The following is a 24,237-nucleotide window of genomic DNA, read 5'->3' on the forward strand; positions in this document are numbered from 1 at the left end:
GAGATAAAACTCTCTTTTAACTGTCACCTCAAAAGTTGGTTCCCTCACTCTCTAGGAAGGTGCCCTCCTCCCTCCACACAGGTTAGACAGGTAACCACTAAATGTCATTACTGCAGATTCTTTTTCAAAGTTATTGTTCTTCATTTACACACACACACACACACACACACACACACACACACACACACGCTCACACATTTTTATGTTACTTTACTGTGGGGCTTCCTAGGTAGTGCTAGTGGTAAAGGATCCACCTGCCAATGCAGGAGATGCAAGAGACTCTGGTTTCATCCCTGGGTGGAGAAGATCCCCTGGAGTAGGGAATGGCAACACACTCCCCGTATCCTTGCCTGGAAAATTCCACGGACGGAGGAAACTAGCAGGTCACAGTGCATAGGACCTCAGAGAGTCACACATTGACTGAGCAACAGAGCAGATATCACTTTACTGTACTTAGTAATTATTTGGCATTTCACAGTAACTGTACTTTGGAGATCTTTTCATTAGAATTTATAGTTGTACATCATTCTAAATCCGGAGAGTATTCTCATAAATAGTATGGATATACCATAATTTATTCAGTTGTCCCTCATTCAACTCTATTTGAGTGATTACAAAGTAATATAAAAACAGACTAGGGTCCAGTTCTCTAGAGTTTTTACACAAGTGGGAGAAGGGAAGAGGGTTACCAATAGTAATATCAAAAGTGAAATCATAACTTGAAGAGCAGATGGTTTGAGTTATTTATCTAGTCAGGAGGTCAAGAATGTATTTTCCAAGGGGGTTAAACAGATCTGAAAGGTGGGTGAGCATGTCTTAGTCAGCATAAGCGTCGAGGTGGGGAGTGGGGTGCGGCTAATCCTAAATTGCACCAATGGTATGGCGGAAATACATGCGAGGTGGAGAAGATTGTGGGGAACTTTACATTTTTAACAAGATATATACTTTATTTTGTAGACAAGAAAACATTAAGATCATAAATATTTTTGAACTGAGGCTTTCCACTTCAACATCGGGAATAAATCTTCCATGCTCCTTTTTGGAGAGAAGAAAAATCAGCCTTCCCCGTTGGCTTCTCTTAAAAACCTGCAATAGAGGATGTAAATGTCTTGGAGCTCTTTGTCTTTACAGACGATTAGGGATCTTTACTATGACCTGGCGTTGGCGCGTTCGAAGTGTTTAAGCCTAGCTTCATAAACAAGGGTTGCTACAGCCTCGTTCTCTCCGCACTGGGTTTTGAACAACTTATCTCCTGAGAAAGCAAGGTTTGTCTTCAAGCCTCCATTAGGGCAAGTGTCTGATTCGCCGGGTGAAACGTGTACCTTCGGAAACCAGGAAATCTCCGACACGCGCGGAAGAACGATGTTCACTAACTAACCCAACCTGCACAGCCCGCCTTTACAGCAGGAAGGAATACAACCTCCAAGATGCATTTTTCTGGGCCGAAACGTCTCTCCTTGAGTCTGATTGGACGTGACAAAGCAAGGCATTGTGGGACTGTGTCCGTCGTCCAGTACACGGAGGCTAACTGGCCTCGCCCGGCTCCAGGAGCCACGTCCGGGGGGCTACGCCGGCCAGAGGCGCACGTCAGCGAAGATGGGCCAATCTCTCTCCTGCGCAGGCGCAGTGGTTCGGGAAGCGCCGGAAGCGCAGGGGGATGGGGCGGCGGTGACGCGAATCTGTCCGCGTTGGAGGGGCCGGGCCGCTGCCGTAGTTGCCGCGGCTGCCTCGTGACGTGGCACAGCCGAAGATTTAACGCCGGAGCCGGAGCTGCCCCGCCAGTCCTGGAGCAGGTCCTCATCCCGCTGTCCGGGAGCTTTTTCGGACACGCCGGCTAGCGAACCGTCCTCGCAGCCGTCTTTCTTCCTCAGCAGCTCTTTCCTCGCTGAGTTTTCTGGGAGCGTAAAAGGAGAAGGCCCGGGGACGCCCCAAACCCCTTTTGCTCCTGCCCATTGCAAGTGCCACTACCGCCATGGGCCTCACCATCTCCTCCCTCTTCTCCCGCCTCTTCGGCAAGAAGCAGATGCGCATTTTGATGGGTGAGTAAGGGCCTGAGGAAGGAGAAAAGGCCCGGGTGGGGCGGACGGGTCTCTAAGCTCGGGGTGGCCTCGGGGCCTGTTTTTTTTTTTTCCCGGTCCTCTGTGGTGGGGGAGGGGCAGTGAGCTGGGGGTCGGGAGGAATTCCTAAAGGGGAACAATGGGGTGAAGGGTGGGGTGAAGGGTGGGCTGTCGCCGCAAATGTGTTGAAGAGGATGGAAGTGGGCCGCGGGCAAGGTTTCCTCTTTCTGAGTTTGGCGTTTTTCTGCTTGTTTTATTGAAAGCCCGACACAATTGGGCGGAGATGTGAGGGTAGCGAACTCTCGGATCTTCCGAGCCCGGAAGAGGCTGGCGAGGCCCATTCTGAGAGAGCGATCTGGCTCCCTTCTTCCCGGGTGTGGGCAGCGGTCGGGAAGGAGGGGGAGGCCCGGCGACTCCAGCCTTCCTCCTCCCCCTTTCCGCCCCGTGTACACACTCTGCACACTCCCAACGCTGTGTAAGCGAGCAGTCGCCGACTGCCCTGAGCCGGCCCGGGCAGGAAGTGGCCAGGCCCAGTGCGGTGGCCCGGGAGCACCTAGCTTTCCGTGGAGTCCGGAATCCTCAGCGCGCTGTCTCTTCGCTAAACTTTGCTTCGCTCTGGATTCTGCCTCATATATATGTATACATATTCTTTTCCTTATTAATGTCCTTGAAAACTTGAGATTATCATGAATGTTTCTTTTGGCCAGTCTCAAGGGCTAAATATATTTGGTTTACCAGAGAGTTTTCAAAGTACGTAATTTTTATTCATCTGGCTAAAGTTTAATGGGGTGGGGGAGAAGGCTTAGAAACTTTTTTTTTAAGCTGGTGACAAGTTTTCAGTAAGTGAACATCATGACGCATAATTTTAGGGAGACCTTGTTAAGTAGTAATTACACGAGTGTTTTAAAAAAATCTTATGGAAGGTGGGCTTTTAAGAAATTGCTCTTTAGGGTCGGTGTTTTGCTCTGCTGAGGGAGCAGGGGCTTGTCACTTGAGTGATGTAAGCAGCGTCTCCCCGATGGTACTGTGAGTAGTTTTTACATCACAACTTACGTCTGTGAACCTAAATAATGCTATGAGGAGCCTCGCTTAATTTAAACATTGAGTTTTGTTGGTTCATTAGCTTGTTTTCTAGAGAAGTGGAGTTAAGGGGAGGTTTTATTTGAAAGTTCCCGGAAGCAAGGTTCAAGATACACCACGGTTAAGGGTATGCACATTTGGTTCTTTTTTCACTTAACTCTAATTCCAGCTTACTCACAATCCCTGAAACAGTTGTTGATAATTTATTCTCAGAGATAAGTGAAAGTGTTTTCTCTTTCAAAGTTTATCAGATTTCAGTTATGAAAAAATTATTTTTAGGAGGGTAAGTAAGCATAATGTTTGAGCTTTAAAAGTACCTGAAAATCGACAGTCCGAAGTATTTGAAGTCAATGGGAGACCTTTGGACTGTCATAAATGAATTTCCAGCGTGTTCTTTAAAGAGATTACCTAGTATGTGTTTCTGTTCTTGGAAAGTGTAGTGTGTTATATTTGATAAGATTTCTTCTAACTTTTTGTTTTTCTTTTCTTTGGTCTTTTGTAATGACTGAAAGTTTCAGAAAAGAAAGGTAGAATTATGTATGGTCTAAGCACTTTCAAATATTGATATGTATTAGGGGAGCATTTCTCTCCCTTACTCCCCAGAAATGAAAGAAAGTGGAAGAAGAAAAATAACCGTGTCTTTGTGCAGGGAATAGAAGTCATGATTTGAAATTATTTAAATCATTTGATGTTAAATTTTCTACTAGGTTTGCTATTCTTGTTTTGCACTTTAATTCATGATAATTAGGTTTCCTTGATTAAATATAGTGAAATCACAAGGTCAACTTTTACGATAACTCATCAAACGAAGCATTAACCATATGGGGAGTATGTGTATGGATAGTGAAATAGGTGATTTGGAAGTTTGATCACTCATAGATTTTTATATCTAGCTTTATGAGTGATAGCATAAATAATCTTAATGTGTCTGCCCCATCCAAGTTTAGAATTACCAATTAAAGATTATTTTTCCATTATTAATGTTCTCTGACAGGCATATGTTCTTCCTTTTCCTTTATATGGCTTAGATAAAATTCATGCTTTCTTGAAGAGTCAGTGACTTTTTCAGATTTTACCATTTTAAAGTATTATTGAAAGATAGCAGGTAGCTAATGAATCTGGTTTGCCAAATTACTGTGGAGTTTTACATTTTATTCGTACACATGCTTTCCTGAAAGCTAAAGTAATTTTAAAAGATGTTTGAAGTTGCACTTTATGTTAACTAATTAAAAAATTTTAAATAACACAGTGTATTGAATGTAACATCAAACTATAGATTGATAGAAATTATTTAATTTGTCTCCAAAGGGAAAAATCACATGTGATTGAGCTTAAATTCAAAGTCAGTTACCACCTTAGATTTTTCATGTAGTTCCTTTATTATCCTGTGTTCAGTATGATCTCCATATTTTAATTTGTGATGAGATGTAATTTTGGTAAATGACTCCCTAAATGTTGTTTATATTTGAAAACAATATGTTATGTAGAGGAGTTATTAATTCTTCTCTCTTTAAACTTGCAAGTTATTGCCTGTTGAAAAGCTGAAAAAGTGTTGGCTTTCAAAAAATTGCTAATCCAGTGTAGATTTGTGTTATTTTACATGTGATTGGCTTTTTTGGACCATATATTTACTATGTAACTTAAAAATTTTGGTCTTGATTCTAAAAATAAGGTCCTTTTTGTTAAATTTAGAAGATGTGAAAAAGAATATTGGTATCTTATAATTCCACCATTCCACTCTATTTGTTATATTTACTTTTAGCCTTTAAGAAAAAGTTTTTGTTTCTCTAGAATTGTAGTTGTGGTATATAGCCTTGTGTTCTTTTTGACTTAGTTTATTATGACTTTTTCCTTAGGTCATTAACTGAAAACATAATTGCCAGCCTTTAAAAAAGGGGGGAGGTCTTCTGATTAGTTATATGATGGAGGGAAATGATAGAAGAGGCAAAAATCCTTAGCTTTATGCCATTAGATGTTGATGAAGCCACCCTTAGGTGCACCCTCATGTATTATTATGAGGTATTTCTATCAGAGACTGATAATTTGCTACTAATTAATAGCACAGTAATCAAAGTGCTGACATCCCTGAGCTGTTGGGTAGAAGCAAAACCCAAGCTCATTATAATTTTCCTGTACACCTGTTCGCATCAGTGTCAGTTTTGATAACTGAACCTCTGAGGAATTAGATAAAATATTAATGTACTCTGGGTCCACCAAGCAAACCTGAGGGAAGAATGTTGATATATGAGTACTCTGGCATCAGACCTAAGATTGTTTTTAATTAAAAAAAAATTGAGATGTAGTTCACATAATACTCATTGATTTAAAGTGTATAATTCAGTGATTTTTAGTATATTCACAAAGTTGTATAACCATTAACACCACCTTTTTTTTGTTTGTTTTTTTTGGTGGCTGTGGGATCTTATTTCTCTGAGAGGGGATCTAACCTGGACCATTGCAGTGAAAGCCCCAAAAACTAACCGTTAGGCCACCAGGGAACTCCTACCACTGTGTTAATTCTAAATCATTTCATCAGCCCAGAAAGAAACGCCACCACTTTAGCAGTCACTCCTGCTCCTCATCGCTCCATCTTGCAACAAACCATTTTTCTGCTTTCTGTTGCTGTGGTCTTGTTTGTTCAGGATATATGTGGACTTCAGTGTCTGCCTTCTTTCACTGAACATGTTTCCAAGGTTCATTATACTGACACATTATAGCTTGTATCAGTACTCCATTTCCTTTTTATGGCCCAATAGTAATTCCATTGTATGGATATATTCCACAGTTTGTTTATCATTCATCAGTTGATGGAAATGTAGTTTTCACATTTTGGTTCTTACAAATTATGCTACTATGAACATTCATGCAGTTTTTGTGGAGGCATATATTTTTAATTCTTGTGGGTAAATTAGCTAGGAATGGGACTGTTGGGTTATTCTTAATTATGTTTACATATTGAGGAACTGACAAACTTTTTCAAAAGCAGCTATACCTTTTCACATTCCTGCAGCTATGTATGGATCTAGTTTCTCGAAAAGATCTTGTGTTTTAAAATCTGTTTTACTACTCCTGTGACTCTGAGAACATTTCTGAATTTCAAAAATGGAGAGTTATTGTGAGGGTTAAATTACAAAATGTATGCAGTCACCTGGTATTGTGTTTGGAACACAATAAGGACTTGATTTTTAATTATTTAAAAATTATTATGAAGTTTATTTTAAGCTTCCTTGTAGAAAATCTGAAAGAAAAACAAAACATGAAGAAAAATATCCTAACTGAAACCTGACTTACTGAAAATATACTTGTTTCTTTTCAGTCTTTTTTCTTTTTTGCATTTGGTTTTTTCCCAAGTTGAGGTAATTGCAATCTATTTTCTTTGACTTAAAGTATTTCTAATGATTGCCAAAAGATTTGGGGGACAGTTTTGCTGCTTTTGACTGTTCCGTCGAAGTGTAGGTCCAGTCAAGGAGAACAAGTAATTCCAGTATATCTTTCAAAACAGTGACTTGTTTATGAGGGTGAGAGGGAGGGGGAGGACATTACTGGCCTGTACAGATTAGAGTCTTATCTTGGCTAGTTGAGGATTGGTTATAGCTTCATTTCGTGGAGAAATCTCATTGCCAAATATTGCAACATTAAGAAAATACATACTTAAGAAATCACTAAAGTGGCACAGAATTGTTATACTAACATTTTTTTGAATATAGAACTATATAATGAGTGATGATATACATTAATGCATCTTAAACTTCATGATAAAAATACCTCAAAACTTATGGCTTGCATTTATACACACTTATTTTAGATGCAACTCAAAAAAGATAATCTTTGTGATTTTAGAGTCTTGTATATGGCTGTGAGTCACTTAACTCTTGTCTTAAAATTTTAAAAATAGCTTACAGATGCTTAAAAAAACTTTATGGATGCACTATTTTTGTAAATGCTTTCCTCTTTTTTCAATTAAAATAAACATATAAAATATTGTCTCTTAAGCAGTCATCCTGATGAGTTTTCACTAGTCCCAACAGTTTTTAGTAAAGGAAAGACATTACTTGGGAAATATTTTCTTTTTAATGAAATCAATACATGTTTATTGTGTAAAAAGGCTCTATACTCTGTATAGAGTAGAAAGATATTAATTATGCATACAAACAGGTATAAATTGTCATTTAAAGAAAAGTTTAATTACCTGAATGTTTTGTATAACCTAAAGTAGTTATGTAATCATTATTTGTTCTGGATTTCTTTCATTCCTTGTCAATATTTTTGGACTAACATTGTTTTTAAACTAAGACTTGAGGTCCAGTTGGACCTCCAGTGAGGACAGGTGTATACATGAGTTCTCCAAACTAAACACAAATTAAAAAAAAATTTTTTTTTTGTTAATTAATTTTTGGCTGTGCTGGGTGTTCACTGCTGCCCGTGGGCTTTCTCTAGTTGTGAGTGGGGGCTACTCTCTAGTTGTGGTGCACATTGCAGTGGCTTCTTGTTGCAGAATATGGGCTCAGTAGTTGTGGTGCACGGTTTTAGTTGCCCTCTGGCATGTTGGATCTTAGTTCCTGGACCAGGGATCAAACCCCTGTCCCCTGGGTTGGGAGGCGGATTCTTAACCACTGGACCATCAGGGAGTCTCCCTACAAGTGTTTTTTCTAATCAGCATTTGTTTCAGTTCTTCTGACTTGGGCTAATGGTATTTGGACTTAGCTAAAGGTGAATTTTGCTTTATTTTAAAATTTGATAAAAACTGCCTGAAGAGGATTTAGACTCAAGATACTTAAAGCTTTTTCCACCAATGAAAAGATACTGTTGTTCATCCCTTCGTCCTCTGTATTTTTATTGAGAATGCTAAACTAACGTAGCTGCTTGTGTTTCCTTGTGTATCTTTTTAAAGTTATGTTTTCTGATATGTTTGCTACTGTTCCATAGTTAAAAAATAAAACAGGGGCTTCCCTGGTAGTCCAGTGGTTAAGACTCTGCCCTTGCTCTGCGGAGTAACACGGGTTCGATCCATCCCTAGGTGAGAATAAAGCAGTTCCTGTTAATGGTTTGTTTTTCTTATGTCCATAAGTGAGGGCTTAGAGTGTGGCTCTGAACTTTAAGTGTCAATAATATTTTGCATAGAATAAACAGTTTCAGTATGAAGAAGTGGGGAACAGTGATTAGAGGATACAGGAGTAAGACAGCATAAAATGCCTGCATCTCCATGGAGATTGTTTTTTAAACTGCCTTTTATTTAATATGTAGTTGTCTTTTACCTGGCTTCCCTGGTGGCTCAGATGGTAAAGAATCTATCTGCAATGTGGGAGACTCCAGTTCAAACCCTTTCTTTTTTTTATCTTCTACCAGTGCTCTTTATTTCTCCATATGGATTCACATTATTATCTAGAGTCCTTTCACGTAAGTTTGAAACTCCGTTTAGTATTTTTTTGTAGGATAGTTTTACTAGTAACAAATTATCTTAGTTTTTATTTGGAAACGTCTTACTTTCTCATTTTTGAAGGATAGTTTTGCTGGACGTAGGATTCTTGATGGATGTTCTTTCTTCCATTACTTTGAATATAACATCCTGCTGCCTTCTGGCTTCCATAGTTTCTGATGAGAAATCAGCATTTAATCTTATTGAGAGTCTTCTGTACATGATGAATCATTTTCTCTCTTGCTGCTTTCAAGATTCTTTCTTTCTCTAGCTTGCAGCACTTTGTTTACAATCTAAGTGTTAATTTTTTTTGTAGTTCATCCTACTTCGAGTTTTTTGGCTTTTGGGGTGTGTAGATATTAGTGTTTTTCATTAACTTTGGGAAGTTTTCAGTCACTGTTTCTTCAGATATTCTTTCTCTTTCCTTTTCTGGGGCTCTCATTATGCATATTTTGGTATCCCTGATGGTGTCCCTCTGGTCTCTGATACTCCGTTTACTTCATTATTTTTTTTTCCTTTTCCTCAGTGTGAATAGTCTCAGTTGACCTATCTCAAAGCTCATTGATTACTTTTTTTTCCAGCTCAGATATGCTGTTGAACTCTTAGTGGTGTTTTTCCATTTCGATATTGTACTTTTTAACTCCAGAGTTTCTGTTTGATTGTTTTTAATAGTTTTCATATCTCTTTAATGACATACTTTCTCATACTTTCCTGTAGCCCTTTTTTCTTTTTAAAATTTTATTATGTTTTATTAATAAAATAATAAAATATTATATTAATTTTGGGGGAGTATAATTGCCTTGCAATTCCAAGGAGATCTTAAAGCTCTCCCCATTGTAGGATACAGAACAGATAGGATTGTTATATAGGTAGAAGGAATTTGAATAGCCTACTGTAGTCTTTGATTTCATTTTGGACTAACTGATAAAAGTTAAACTACTTACACAGGAATGTAAATTAGATACATTAGGTGATTTCAGTTTTTTTTTTTTTTTTAACAGCATGGGTTTCCTTTGTTAAGTCATGCTCTGAAGTAAAATATCCTTGCTTAAGTCAATACTTAGTTGAATTGATTTTAAAATCTGTGATAGTGTTCATGTAGGTGACCAAATGTGATTGCTTAGATGAAGAATCCATTCAATGAGGTTATTAGGTATTGACCTTCCATTTTTGAAGGCTTTAGCAAATAATGTAGTATGTGCAGATTTTCAAAGATTCATGCTTTTCTCAGAAGCAAGTACATTCCTCCCTACCTATATCCACCTGCCTCAAAGGAATTTTAAGAATTTAGGCATTACTTACATTGGAGATGAGCATGACAGGGCAGTTTTAACAACCCAAATTAACCAGTCTTTTGTATCACTTCTGCATATTTGATGTTGAAATGGATTAAGATACGGGTAAAGTTGGCCTCATCTTTATAATTTAAGAAGGGCATAGTTATATACAGTTTTTCCTCTAACATTAAGACCTTTACTTAAAATTTTCTTGTTATATTAAAGGGAATTGACTTTGTCAGTCTTAAAGATTGCTCTTAATTTGTTCTTATGTGTTCTCTGATCCCATTTCTAATTTGTGTTTTTTAAAATGGTAGTATTTCATAGAATTAATGAGGACTTGAAAGAGATCTTAGATTACTTGATCAGGTCCCTTTATTTTATAGCTAATTTCTCTGACCTCTTTTCCTTAAGTGACCCCATGCTATCTCTCTAGGTCTAGAAAGGAAAATGGAAATGGCTTTTTTAGGAAGTGTAGTCTTCGTGAGCTAGAAATGAGGTGATTTCATTTCTAATTCATTAGTGCCTTGACGAGTCAACTTTTGCTTTCAAACTAAAAATTTGTTGTAAAATTGTATCTTGGTGTGTCCTTTTGGTCCAGATTTAAAATCTGTAATGTCTTTTTCTAGTTGGATTGGACGCTGCTGGCAAGACGACCATTCTGTATAAACTGAAGTTAGGGGAGATAGTCACCACCATTCCTACCATTGGTAAGAAGGTTTACAGTGACTTTTATTTATATCACAGTAATGTATTATAAAGTGAAATAGAATACAGTGTAATTTTGACTTTTTTTAAGAGTAGTTTTTGGTTCACAAAAAAATTGAAAGGAAACTACAGAGATTTCCCGAATGTCCTCTTCCTCTGCACATGCATTGCCCTCTCCATCATCAATATCACTTATTTTATCAATTAATAAACATACATTAACACATCGTAATCATCTGAAGTCCATATACTTAAGGTTTGGTACATTGTGTGGGTTTGGACAAATGTACCATTAATAACATATATGCATCATTGTATCTGTCTTGGGTTTTTACCTTTGTTGATTATGTATTCAGTCAGTTCAGTTGCTCAGTCATGTCCGACTCTTTGCGACCCAATGAATCGCAGCATGCCAGGCCTCCCTGTCCATCACTAACTCCCGGAGTTCACTGAGACTCAGGTCCATCGAGTTGGTGATGCCATCCAGCCATCTCATCCTCTGTCATCCCCTTCTCCTCCTGCCCCCAATCCCTCCCATCATCAGAGTCTTTTCCAATGAGTCAACTCTTCGCATGAGGTGGCCAGTACTGGAGTTTCAGCTTTAGCATCATTCCTTCCAAAGAAATCCCAGGGCTGATCTCCTTCAGAATGGACTGGCTGGATCTCCTTGCAGTCCAAGGGACTCTCAAGAGTCTTCTCCAACACCACAGTTCAAAAGCATCAATTCTTCGGTGCTCAGCTTTCTTCACAGTCCAACTCTCACATCCATACATGACCACTGGAAAAACCATAGTCTTGACTAGACGGACCTTTGTTGGCAAAGTAATGTCTTTGCTTTTTAATATGCTGTATTAGGACTTAAAAAAAACCAAAAACCAATTCTGAGGGAATTCCACAATCAAAAGGGTTGTTTTCTGAATGACACTGTGCACAATGGTCTTCTCTTTTTTTCTTTTATGTAGGTTTTAATGTGGAAACAGTAGAATATAAGAACATTTGTTTCACAGTATGGGATGTTGGTGGTCAAGATAAAATTAGGCCTCTCTGGAGGCATTACTTTCAAAATACCCAGGTAAGTAAGGAATGCTATACATTTTATAACTTCTCTTTATATGTTTCATGTTATAAAGTTTAATAAATACTGTTTATTTGGATATTCGTGTTCACTCTGTGAGTTGGCATTCTTATCAGTGCTTCCGTGTTCTTCAGTGGACTCTCTCCTTCGTGCCTTTGTAGACTAAATTACCTAGGGTAGAAAAGTTAAATAATTATCATAGTAATATTTTGGAAGGTGAATTGGGATGGCTCTCAAGATTGAATTAGATGTCTTATCAGTAGTTCTGTTGGTTTCATTCTTAGTGTAGAATCTTAGAAGTAAGATCTTTCTTCTAAAAGTATAGCTTTCTGTCTTTGTAGTTTTTAATGAATGTACTGCAGTGAGGGCACTAAGGCTTCACCAAGTACACGAGCTCCAAGTAAATATAATATGCCCAGTCGCTGTTAACGGACAAGGCAATGGCACCACACTCCAGTACTCTTGCCTGGAAAATCCCATGGACGGAGGGCCTGGTGGGCTGTAGTCCATGGGGTCGCAAAGAGTCGGACACGACTGAGCAACTTCACTTTCACTTTCATTTAACTCAGTGAAGAGTTTATTAAGATACATGAGGAAAAAATATAGAAGCTCTAACTTCTCTGTTGATTTGTGAAGTATTTTTGTATTATCATGTAGTATGTATGATACTAACATGGAAGAGACTTTAGTGATCCTATGGAGCAGGAATTCTGCAATTTGATTGCATATTAAAGTCACCTGGAGAATATTAAAAGCCTCAAAAACCTAAGCATAATACCTGACCACTTGATTCAGAATCTCTGGCAACATAAACTAGACATCAGTAGTGTTTCTCAAACTTTAACCTGCCTATGAATCACCTGGGTATTTGTTAAAATATAGGTCAGTTCAGTGGGACCTGGCTGAGTAAGGCTTGAGATTCTTCATTCCTAGCATATTCTCACATGATGGTGCTAATGCTGCTGGTTTGGGACCTTAGGCTCCAATCCTGGGTTTTTCAGCAGTAGCATTTTTGACATTTCAGGATGGTTAATTCTTTGTTAATGAGTATAGAGAGGGCTCTCCTTTGCATTCATTGTAGAGTGGTTGGCAGCATTATTGGCCTTTATCCACTAGTTGTAATCTACCCAGTCATAGTCTCCCCTGCCCAGTCCAGTTGCAACAACCAAAAATGTCTCCACGTATTGCAAAATATTTCCTGGAGACAAAATTGCTCCCTCTTAAGAACCACTGTGGTAGTCTTAACTCTTATATATGAGGAAACTGAAGCTTGGAATGACAATTAAGACTGGAGAGCTGGTTCTTGTTTTACATTTTCAGTTAAGTAGGTCCCAACTCTGGTGATTTCTACCACATGAGGGGTTTCTTACTAGTTTTTGTTTACTACTGGAGTTGATAAAGGTTTGTAAAAAACAGTAATGTGTGATGTTACAAGCACTTCCTATGTTTACCATGTGCAAATGTCATATTTGATTCCACTTCTTATAACATTGTATACAAGTGAGGTTTATTGCCACCAGGTAGCAGTGAATACTCCAGGTGAATGGCTGAAACAATCAGGTTTAAGTAGCACGTCATGTTAAGTAAATGACATACTTTTATTAAAAAATAAAAGTATTTCTGTTCATTAACATGAAAGTGAAAGTATCAGTTGCCCAGTTGTGTCTGACTCTTTCTGACACCAGGCACTGTAACCTACCAGGCTCCTCTGTCCATGAGCTTCTCCAAATAAGAATACTGGAGTGGGTTGCCAGTCCCTTCTCCAAGGGGAATCTTTGTGATCCAGGGATCAAACCTGGTTCTCCCACATTGCATGCTGATTCTTTACCATCTGAGCCACAGGGAGGCCTATTCATTAACATAGCTGTGGTTAGAAAATGTTTTAACGTGAGTTATATTTTAAAACTTTGTTGTGGAAGTTTTCAAATATATACAAATGTAAAGAATAGCATAATACTCCCACATATGTATTACTCAACTTCAGTTATTAGGATATGGACAGTATTGTTTAATTGATATTCCTTTATTATATATTCTGCCTTCTGGATTGTTTTAAAGTAAGTCATAGGCATTTTTTAGAGAACACACTTTTGAAATAAATTTGGTATGATATAAAACTGGTAATCCTAAACCTTTAACTCTTTCTAACTTAATTTTTATAATTTTATTGAAGTATAATTGATTTATAGTGTTTTAATTTCTGCTGTACAGCAAAGTGACTTAGTTATATAGACATATATTCTTTTACATGTTCTTTTCCATTATGGTTTGCCACGAGGCATTGAATATAGTTACCTGTGCTATACAATAAGACCTTGTTTATCCATTCTATATATACTGGTTTGCATCTGTTAATTCCAGGCTCCCAGTCACCCCCATCTATCAACCACAAGTCTGTTCTCTATGTCTGTGAGCCTGTTTCTGTTTTGTAGATAACGTTTGTTTATGTTCTATTTTAGATTCCACATGTAAGTGGTGTCGTATGGTATTTGTCTTTCTTTTTCTTGACTTCCTTCACTTAATATGACCTGTAGGTCCTCCATGTTGCTGCAAATGGCATTATTTTATTCTTTTTTACAGCTGAGGAATATTCTGTTGTATATATGTGCTACATCTTCTTTAATCCTTTCATCTGTTGATGGACGTAGAGATTGTTTCCATGTTTTTAAGCCTTTAACTCTCGACCAAAGGTAATCCTGGTCGTATTCCTTGACTTGTTTAGACTGCTATTTAATTTTCTTTTAACTTGTAATTAGACTCATTCCTGGCCTCTCTGGACCACCCTAGAATTGAAAGTTCAAGTACTTCTTCCCAGGGACCTCCAGGCTGCTGGAGAAAGCTTTATGATTACCTGATGTAATCACCACTATCCTTTTAAAGCTATCTTTTGCAACATTCATGATAAGTTCTTTTAGAAGCTAATTATTCCATTTAACTATACTTTCTCTAACTTATATTAACAATCCATGACACGTTGTTTATTGCAGTAAATTCCTCTTTGTATAATTGAAATTATTTTCCTATTCTAAACAAATAAGTAAATATTTGGCTTTTTAAGTAGTCTTTTCTTAGACTAGCCATTTTTAGAATCCTAACTTTTCTAGCCTGTTGATTCTGTGCTGTCTCAGGAAGTGAATAACTTAAACTTATTTCTAAAATAACCTTCCCTCTCAAGGTTATGTTGGGACTGACAGTGTTATTTGCATTTTAAACAATAAAAATAGATTGTTAGTAGTCCAGATAAAATTAGATCCGTTTAGAGGCATTACCTCTTCTAGAGAAGTAGGTTCTAAAAAGGACTAACTTTCGGGATAGGAGGAAAAGGAGACAGTTACTAAATGCCTGTGATATGCCAAATACAAATGTTAGATTCTTTTATACCTCTGTGATTATGTTTAATCTTTAATAGGCTTAAAAAGTTAGTATTTTATTTTATAGAATAGGAGGCATGTTCAAAGACTAGGTAATTTATATAATTAATAACCAGTGCTTGGATTTGAATTTGTTATTTTTCCACTATGCCATTGTTGTTTGAGTTGCTAAGCCATGTCCAAGTCTTTGTGACCCCATGGACTGCAGAACACCAGGCTTCCCTGTCCTTCACTATCTCCTGTAGTTTTCTCAGACTTAGGTCCATTGAGTCTATGATGCCATCCAACCATCTCATTTTCTGTTGCCCCCTTTTCCTCCTGTCCTCAATCTTTCTCAGCATTAGGGCCTTTTCCACTGAGTCAGCTCCTCACATCAGATGGCCAAAGAATTGGAGCTATAGCTTCAGCTTCAGCATCAGTCCTTCCAGTGAATATTCAGGGTTGATTTCCTTTAGGACTGACTGGTTAGATCTCCTTCAGTCCAGGGGACTCTCAAGAGTCTTCTCCAACACCACACTTCAAAAGCATCAATTCTTCGGTCCTCAGCCTCTTTGTGGTTCGCCTCTCACATCTGTACATGACTACTGGAAAAACCCATAGCTTTGACCATATATGGACCTTCGTCAGCTAAAGTGATGTTGCTGGTTTTTAACATGCTGTCTAGGTTTGTCATAGCTTTTCTTCCAAAGAGCAAGCATCTTAATTTTTGGCTGCAGTCACCACAGAGATTTTGGAGCCCAAAAAAATAAAATCTATCCACTACGATATACTGGCTCTCAAAGCACCAAAATTTTTTTCAAAGGGTAGAGTGTTTAAAATGATTTCCTGCAGAGATAAAGGAAATGGGCTTGAAGTTTTCTAGACCAAAAGAAGGTATGTGTCATTTAATGTCCGTAGCCTGAAATACTTATTGGCATGGTGCTTAGCAAGCTTTATGATAATACCGAGAGGATTAATCCCTCAGTGAATTTAATGTGATGACTTACACAAATAATAGCACAAGACAGTTTGTGATAAAGTGACAGAAGATTAAAAATACTTGGGTCAGGTTGTGGGGAGAATAATAATACTTGGTACAATAGGGATATATTTTAACAAATCTGCCCTGTCTCTCTCTACCCTAAAATTGTATACTTTTCCATTTGAAAGTTTTTGGAAGAATCTTAATTCAGCTAATTCCTTCCCAATTAGTATAAAATTCTAATTCTTTTGTAGTATAAATTTCTAATATATGACTATCTTTTAAGAATGGCTACTGTCTTCTTTTTTGTTAAGAATTTATTACTTGATCAAGTCATTCTTGAATTTTTCTTGATATAGTTCGCTTAAAACTTTCTTGCCCTGATTCTGGAACTGGCAGGCAGCATTCTAGAGTAAGACTTTCTTTTTATATGAACCATATAAAAACTACTGAAGTGCCCTCCTTCCTCTTTTTTTAGTTTCATTTTGTGCATGCCTTCGAGTAAGCTAATTCAGTTAGTAAATTGAATCTTTAGGATTGTCCTTTGATCTAAATTGGATTGTCCTTCCTTTATACTTCTGTGCCCACTTTGTGGCCATTTTGTTACTAATACTTACCTGCACTTAAACTTGCAAGGGCAGGGGAAAGGGATAAAGTTTATTCTTTAGTGTGGTTGGAAAAAGAGTAAGGGTTTGTTTTTTTTGGAAATAGCATTGATAAGTTAAAAATCACAAATAGTGCTCAAATCTGTTTTTAGTTTTTATTGCTCTGTGTTTTCTTTTTTTTTTTTAAGTAAGAAAACTTTCTTCCTAGCACTTAACTCTTGATATAGTCTTGCTGCCTGTATATTTAGGTTTCATGTTTATTTTGTGTTTTAAATTTAACTTATAATTTATTTAAACAATTTTTCTTCAGGGTCTTATTTTTGTGGTAGATAGCAATGATCGTGAAAGAATTCAGGAAGGAGCAGAAGAGCTGCAGAAAATGGTGAGAATATTTTTTAAATTTATCATTTATAAGATAACGTTATTTTCTGAGTGACAGTGGTGATATTAGTGGTCAGTACATTTTTACTGTAATCTGATTACATTAGTGAGCTTAGAAAGAACCTTGAGGAACTATATTCACAGGTTCTTAAGACTGCACATGAAAATTTATACTCATGAATGAGTGACTGCTTCAGCAAATTGGGAGGAAAGCCCAGTGTGTAGAATGCTCTGTGGATGACTCTCCCATTTTGAAGTGTTTGTGACCTTGGAATCCTTGTTCCCAAGGTCATTGGGTTCAGTTTTCTCTATACTGTACCTATAATATATAACTTCAAAATGTTTTGTAATATCAACCATGATAAAAAATTCCAGCTAAAGGATATAGCATTTTGGTTGATGGTGGCATTTTGGCCTTGCCATATATTAGATTAATATTTTCGTATATTCATATTGTTAAAAATCCTGGGGGGGCGATTGTTGAGGAACTTTGCCATGGTTTCAGACTTACAGCTGTGAAATATTTACTGAAATATTATCATTCATTGCTCCTAAGAATGTTGAGTGAAGTTTATAAAACCCTAGTGCTGTTTTATGTGTAACTGGTGCTTTTTATGTCTCAGTCAAATATTACCCCTTCTACTCTTTTTTTTTTCCCCATCTTTTTTTGGTAAAGTTTTATTGATATAATTCACATACCATAACTTCACTCATTTGATATATAGAAGTCAATGGTTTCTAGTATATAAAATTGTATAATCATTACCACAGTTGAATTTTAGAACATTTTCATCACCTCCAAAAGAAATCCTATAAAGATTAGCATTCGTCCCCCATACCTTCCCTCCACTCCACACTCCCCTGTATATATGCATATGGTCTTTTGTTAACGTTTTAAAAGGTTCTTTCACTTTGTACTTAGCATAAGTTTCCGAGTTTTGTCTCATATCAGTATTTGATTCCTACCAGCTTCAGCTTTTGGTATTATTCTTATATTTTTCATGATACTACTATGCCCTAATCACTATATTATTTTCCCACTGTTTGATCCAGCTGACTAGAAAGTATAAAAGTCCAGAAAGACTCACCATGTAAATAAGTTTACAATTAAATACCATAAAGTTCTCCCATAAATGTTTATACCTATGTGTGTTTCTTGTCCTTGCCAGTCCTCGTCCTCTGTGGGTAACTGTCAAGACTGAATGAATTATTTACCTTAACAAAGTATAGGATGATTTACTTAAGAGAATAGTTTTGTTATACTTGTAGGTGTATGATTATTGGTTCGATGTTTGATAATGTATGTAATGTTGAATAAATGATGTATATATGTAGGAAGACAGTGTTTTACCTAGTTTGTACAACAATTGAATTTTGATTTGATAGTTGTTAAAGTCTTAGTTTTCATTTTTAGCTTCAGGAAGATGAGTTGCGAGATGCAGTGTTGCTGCTTTTTGCAAACAAACAGGACTTGCCGAATGCTATGGCCATTAGTGAAATGACAGATAAATTAGGTCTTCAGTCCCTTCGTAACAGAACAGTAAGTATTTGGAGTTTCAATTATTAGGATAATTTTTTAAGCTAGTATTTAGTTTAAATATTTATAACTTACTTGTCCTCTTTGAAACGGGTAGTGAGCACATCTTTTTAAAAGCTACAGGGACTCCCCTGGCAGTCCAGTGGTTAAGACGCCACTCTTCACTGCAGGGAGCATGGGTTCAAACCCTGGTTGGGGAAACTAAGATCCCTCATGCCTTGCAGTGCAGCCAAAAAAAACCTATAAGAGACTCTTATATAAAAATGAGCTCTTTTAGGCTTTATTTTAAACCTATCTTTTATATAACTCTGCAGTACATATTTTGTGGTTAGGTTTTCTTTTTAAAACTCCTATATTTATGAGCTATATTTTAAATACTATTTGGAACTGTTTTCATGGTAGCACTAAACTTGTGCAGGGACTATAACTATGATATTAAACAAGTTTTGAGTTTTGAATTATAACAAATATTTATTTTCTCTCCAATAGCTTATCATTTTAGATCAGTTATTTAAGTATCAGCAAAATACAATATACTATTTTATATATAAAAATATCACAAACTGTTTTTGTAGTTTGTGCTTTACAATAGTTTTTCATTAACTTGTCAACAAGGCAAATACTGTGGTATGACAATAACTGTATTCACGGTTTAACATGCCCCAGGCTAATTTAAATAGGACAGACTAAACGATGCCAGTTTTTCACGCTGCTGCTGCTGCTAAGTCGCTTCAGTCGTGTCCGACTCTGTGTGACCCCATAGACGGCAGCCCACCAGGCTCCCCCGTCCCTGAGATTCTCCAGGCAAGAACACTGGAGTGGGTTGCCATTGCCTTCTCCAATGCGTGAAAGTGAAAAGTGAAAGTGGAGTCGCTCAGTCGTGTCTGACCCTCAGCAACCCCATGGACTGCAGCCTACCAGGCTCCTCCGTCCGTGGGATTTTCCAGGCAAGAGTACTGGAGTGGGGTGCCACTGCGTTCTCTGTTCCATGCTGAGGAGATATGAATTCATGCTTTTTCCCAGCCTTCTAGGTTATTAGGGTCTTTGGTGTTCAAGTAATAATTGGCAGCATATGGTAGACTTGAAGTGACTTTGCAACATTAAAAGAAGGTCTTTATTTTAAGCAAAATAAAACTGGTCAATAAAGAAAATTAATAAATCATCCCATAAAGATAATTAAATTACTTTCTAGGTCTTCTTCTTGGTATTTGTAAATTTTCATGGCATTTGATATAGTTACTGAAGATAACATTCGTAGACATTTTAAAGAGTGGAACTTTTGGGGTGCATGAGACTAAAGACAGTGAAATTCTTGGAAAAGCTTGCCTCTGAAATATCAGCAATCCCTACTCTTTGAAAATTTTGCTTCCTCTACTCTGAACTTAGTTTTATGAGAAACAAGGACCAACTGGGTATTATTAGTTATTAATACAAATCTTCCTGTGAACATTCAGATAATGTAGTAGTTGGTTAAATGTAATGAATGAGTAGCAGAACTTCTTTTCCTCTGCCCATTATTGATTCCTAGCTTCCATCAGCCTAGCTTACCTTGGTGGGTTTGGATATGATAGCTAATTAGTTCTGTGCTAGATGTAAAGAGTGCATATGCAGATGATTTATGATTTTTAACCCTCAGCAGTTACATGCTTTTTATATTTTATTGGATATAAAATTAGTCATTTGTGAGATATAATAATACTTTACCTCACTGACAACTTTAGTTCCTATGACTTTATATATTTTATCCCTTTTTTTCTATTTATTTATGGTACCTACTAATTCCCCTGAAAAATAATTTTCTGAATAAGAAATTTTAAACATTGATTATATAATCAAGCATTTTCTTGTTGTCCTTTCTTTACAGTGGTATGTTCAAGCCACTTGTGCTACACAAGGAACCGGTCTGTATGAGGGACTTGACTGGCTGTCAAATGAGCTTTCAAAACGTTAAATGAAGCTGGATATCTAACCAAGGACATGTTTGATAGAATTGGTCTAGGCTTGTTACAACAAAATTAGTTTGCATCTTGGTTATTAAACAGTATCTGGGACTGGTTTGGGCAGAATATTACTGCGTTTAAACTTATTTTGTTGCCAATTATTGTTTACCAAGTGTAATGTTGCCATTTAGCAATATGCTTGGTTTTAAAGAGATTCTCCTTAACTTGGGAAAAAAAAAGTGTCCTCTTTTAATTTTACTTCCCTTAAGCCTAAATGCCTGGACTTAGCTAATGTGACACCTTTTAAATAAATCCATTTTGAATGTTTTTTTTTTTTTGAGCCCACAGGAATAATGTTTTAAAGTTACCCCTTGCTACTTTAATGATACCTTTATCATTCCTGGGACAGTCTGCTGATTTAAAAAAATGTAGCATTCCATTTGTATTTATTTTCCCCCCTTGCCAAAAAGATTTTTTAATACTGCTTGTACCAGCCAGGGAAATGCTCCAAAACACTATTCAGATCTTGCACTGAGGAACTTCTATTTTTACCCCCATTGTTATTGACTCCTGGCTTCCATCAGCCAAGCTTACCTTGGTGTGGTTTAGATTTGATAATTAATTCTGTGCTAGATAAAAAGAGTGCATATGGAGATGATTTTTAATCCTCAGCAGATTGTCTTCCTTTATATTGTATCTTTTTTATGTTGCATGTTGCTTTTGGTATCAGCCTGACTCTTTGCCCAGTATATGATAGTTCTGCTGATGTTTTATTGTTTATTGGTGAACATATCTTCATTAAGAGTTTTTGGAAAACTCATCAAACTCAATGAATAAGTTTTCTTCATAACCCATTTGGAATTATTCCTAATAAAATGATAAAAACATTTAATGGTGTTTGTTTTTCCTGAGTCTTGAAGATGTTTGAAATGGATTTTTCTTATTTAGCAGAGTTGATTTGCATTTATTACATACTGTGAACAGTCATACAGATCCCACTGAGTTTATTGTTTGAATTGGAAGTAAAATACGGGTTGCTAAACATGTGTATAACAGAGTGGGGAGCAGCTTCAAAAATTTAGTGTTCTTTGATAAAATGCCATTTTGATGCTGTACATTTCTAAAGTCAGATCAAGAGTAAAAAGCTGTAATAAAATGAACTACCCCCAAAGTATATATGCACGTATTTGTTTCACAGCTCACATTAGTTAAAAAACATCCAAGTGTTGTTTGCATGGCGTAATACATAGGTTGTTAGTGATGCTGCTCCCCTATGTAGGAGAACAAAGTTCACAAGCACTTTTCTTTTTTAGTTGTCACAAATTTCAGAACTTCTGCAGAAAGTGACTAATTCTTTGCCATAAGGTATGTACCTCATGAACTTAATCTGTGAAGTTACTAAGAACTCAACTTGGTAACCTAATGAGTAACTTGGTTTTTGACTATATATATTTTATAGACCTTGCATTTATGATTATTAATGGCTTAGATAAATATATGTATTGGAATCTTACTTTCAAAACCAAATACATGCTTGTAAAATAATGTGTATTTTTGAATTGTAAAAAAAAAAAAAAAACCTGGACAAAGTGAAAGAAAATTTAAAAAGTTGTCCAACGGGTTGCCGGGAGAAAAATGTATGCTAAACTTGGGTTATTTAAGTTTAACTTCTCTTAACTTATTCCCTCTGAATAAGAAAGGTCTTATTTCTTGAATAAAACTTGGATAGGGTAAATAGTGTGAGTGGTTTTATGGGCCTCGACTAGGAAATGCAAAACTATGGTAGGTTTAGTGATGGGATCATAGTTAAATTAACACTGTTGTATTAATTAAAAAAAACTAAACCAAGTTAAGTCAAGGGTGCTTTCATGAACTCTGAAGACAGAATAAAGAGAATCCATAAAATCTTACTTTCAGCATATGGCAGCTCTTACTACACCATTGTTGGAAATGACTGCACTAGGAATGTAAAATCGCCTAGTTTTCACTAAATGGGCTTTATAAAGATTTGCATGATGGCTTATTCTTATTTATTTTACTTTTTGACTGTGCTACTTAGCATGTGGGGTCATAGCTCCCTGAACAGGGCCAGTCTGAACCTGCACCCCCTGTGTTGGAAGTGTGGCGCCTTAACCACTGGACCATCAGGGAAGTCCCCTTTTTTTTTTCAAAGAAAGCATTAAGTTGCCAACTTGGCGTATTTTTACCTCAAGAAGTACTGTTTTTCTTCAGTCTTGTGGTAGTTTCTTGGTTTTGTTTTTAAATTAAATTGAGAAGTTTTTTTTTCCCCCCCCACCACGTAGAAGTGAGTAAATAATTGGGAAGAAGTGTAAATTGAAAGAATCCCTAAAATGCCTTTCACTGTGCTAACATTTTTTGAAAACAATGCAGACTTACAAAATCAGACTTACAAAATGCAGACTTACTTTTCACTGTCGTGGTTTACTGACATGATCAGTACCTATATTCAGTGCTTACTGTTTATATAGATTTTAAACTTAGTGTTGATCGATCAAAAAGAGGTCTTTGTGACCCTCATACAGAACAGTTGATAATTCTGTCTAGTAATTGTTAAGTATGTTAACAGAGAAACTGAAGAGGAATTGTGGTTCTTTTAAAAGCTGGCTAGCTGCATTAGTTGAGGATAGAACCATTTTCTCTGTCCATAATATTCCCCATTGTCTTTTATCTTAACCTGTCATTCACTTGCTTTTCTGTGGTGATATTGTTATTTTGTTGCAGATTTATTTCCATGGATTTCCCCCCTTTATGTATTCTTCATGGAAAATAGTGAACATTTAAATTTTCCAGATTATCAGTGTCTCATTTACTGAGACTTCATTTTATTTAGTGTATATACAGAATTATCTCATATGTAGTAATTATTTCCAGGTACTTGCTGGGAAGTAATGACCACACTTTGATTTCTGATAGGTAATATGTCCGTCTCAGTCTGGCTAGAAAATTAACAATTTTATTCATCTTTTCAAAGAACCAGCTTTTGGTATAGTTTTTCTGTCCACTGACTTCTTGTTTCTAATGTCATTGGTGTCTGTGTTGTTTGTTTTGGGCTGCACCATGTGTGTCATGTGGGATCCTAGTTGTCCAGTCAGAGATGAAGCCATGCCCCTTGCAGAGGAAGCAAGGAGCCCTAACCACTGCATCTCCAGGGAATTCCCTAGCTTAACATTTTTAATCTCATTAAAGTAATTAAAGATACGTTACTTTAAAGTCTACATTAATATGAACATTAATAATTGATTAGTTAGGACTTAGTGTTAAAATTTAGCCCTGAGAATTATTTAAGCTCAGACATTTATTTGATAAATTTCTTCTAGCATATACATTGTGACATTGTATTTAGGTACAGAAGTTACTATAGTGGAAAGTTACTTGGCTGCTTTTGTTTCTCACTGTGTTACTTTTGGACAAATATCCCTTTATCTTAGTTATTTCCACAAACTATATAAAATGCTATATTCTAGTAACAAAGATTGTGGGAAATCAGTAGCAGAAGCAATAATCTGAACTCTTTGTAAAAAAATAAGCCAGCTGTATGAGTTAGTTGATGCCTGTGTGGGGTTTTTGCCTGTACTGGGTCTTCATTGCTGGGACTGTTCTCCATTTGTGGTGGCTTCTGTACACCGTGGGCTCTAGGGGTGCACAGGCGTCAGTAGTTGTGGCTCCTGGGCTCTAGAGCACAGACTCAATAGTTGGGGTACTGAGGCGTAGGGCTTAGTTGGCTCTGTAGCATGTGGGATCTTCCTGGATCAGGGATCGAACAAATTCCTGTCTCCTGCATTGGCAGAATTCTTTACTACTGAGTCAC

General features: G+C 36.8%; 1 protein-coding gene across 2 annotated transcripts; it reads left to right on the forward strand.

The window, feature by feature from the left end:
- Positions 1-1,950: 1,950 nt before the first annotated feature.
- ARF4 (ADP ribosylation factor 4) lies at positions 1,951-20,746 on the forward strand. Of its 2 annotated transcripts, XM_061396573.1 has the most exons (6): positions 1,951-2,039; positions 10,460-10,540; positions 11,501-11,610; positions 16,861-16,932; positions 18,346-18,471; positions 20,333-20,746. In XM_061396573.1, the coding sequence occupies exons 1-6, from the start codon at positions 1,973-1,975 to the stop codon at positions 20,417-20,419; spliced, it is 543 nt and encodes a 180-aa protein (XP_061252557.1). In that variant the 5' UTR covers positions 1,951-1,972; the 3' UTR covers positions 20,420-20,746. The 2 variants fall into 2 exon arrangements, with proteins under 2 accessions (XP_061252557.1, XP_061252558.1); XM_061396574.1 differs by lacking the exons at positions 16,861-16,932; positions 18,346-18,471; positions 20,333-20,746 and adding an exon at positions 14,194-16,854.
- Positions 20,747-24,237: the final 3,491 nt, after the last annotated feature.

The sequence above is a fragment of the Bos javanicus genome, chromosome 22, assembly GCF_032452875.1.
Source record: "Bos javanicus breed banteng chromosome 22, ARS-OSU_banteng_1.0, whole genome shotgun sequence".
NCBI classification, from domain to species: domain Eukaryota; kingdom Metazoa; phylum Chordata; class Mammalia; order Artiodactyla; family Bovidae; genus Bos; species Bos javanicus.

Coding starts and splice junctions, on each gene's coding strand:
- ARF4 (XM_061396573.1), top strand. CDS start 1,973: ATGGGCCTCACCATCTCCTCCCTCTTCTCCCGCCTCTTCGGCAAGAAG. Junction 2,040..10,459: donor GCAGATGCGCATTTTGATGG/GTGAGTAAGGGC, acceptor GTCTTTTTCTAG/TTGGATTGGACGCTGCTGGC. Junction 18,472..20,332: donor AGTCCCTTCGTAACAGAACA/GTAAGTATTTGG, acceptor CTTTCTTTACAG/TGGTATGTTCAAGCCACTTG.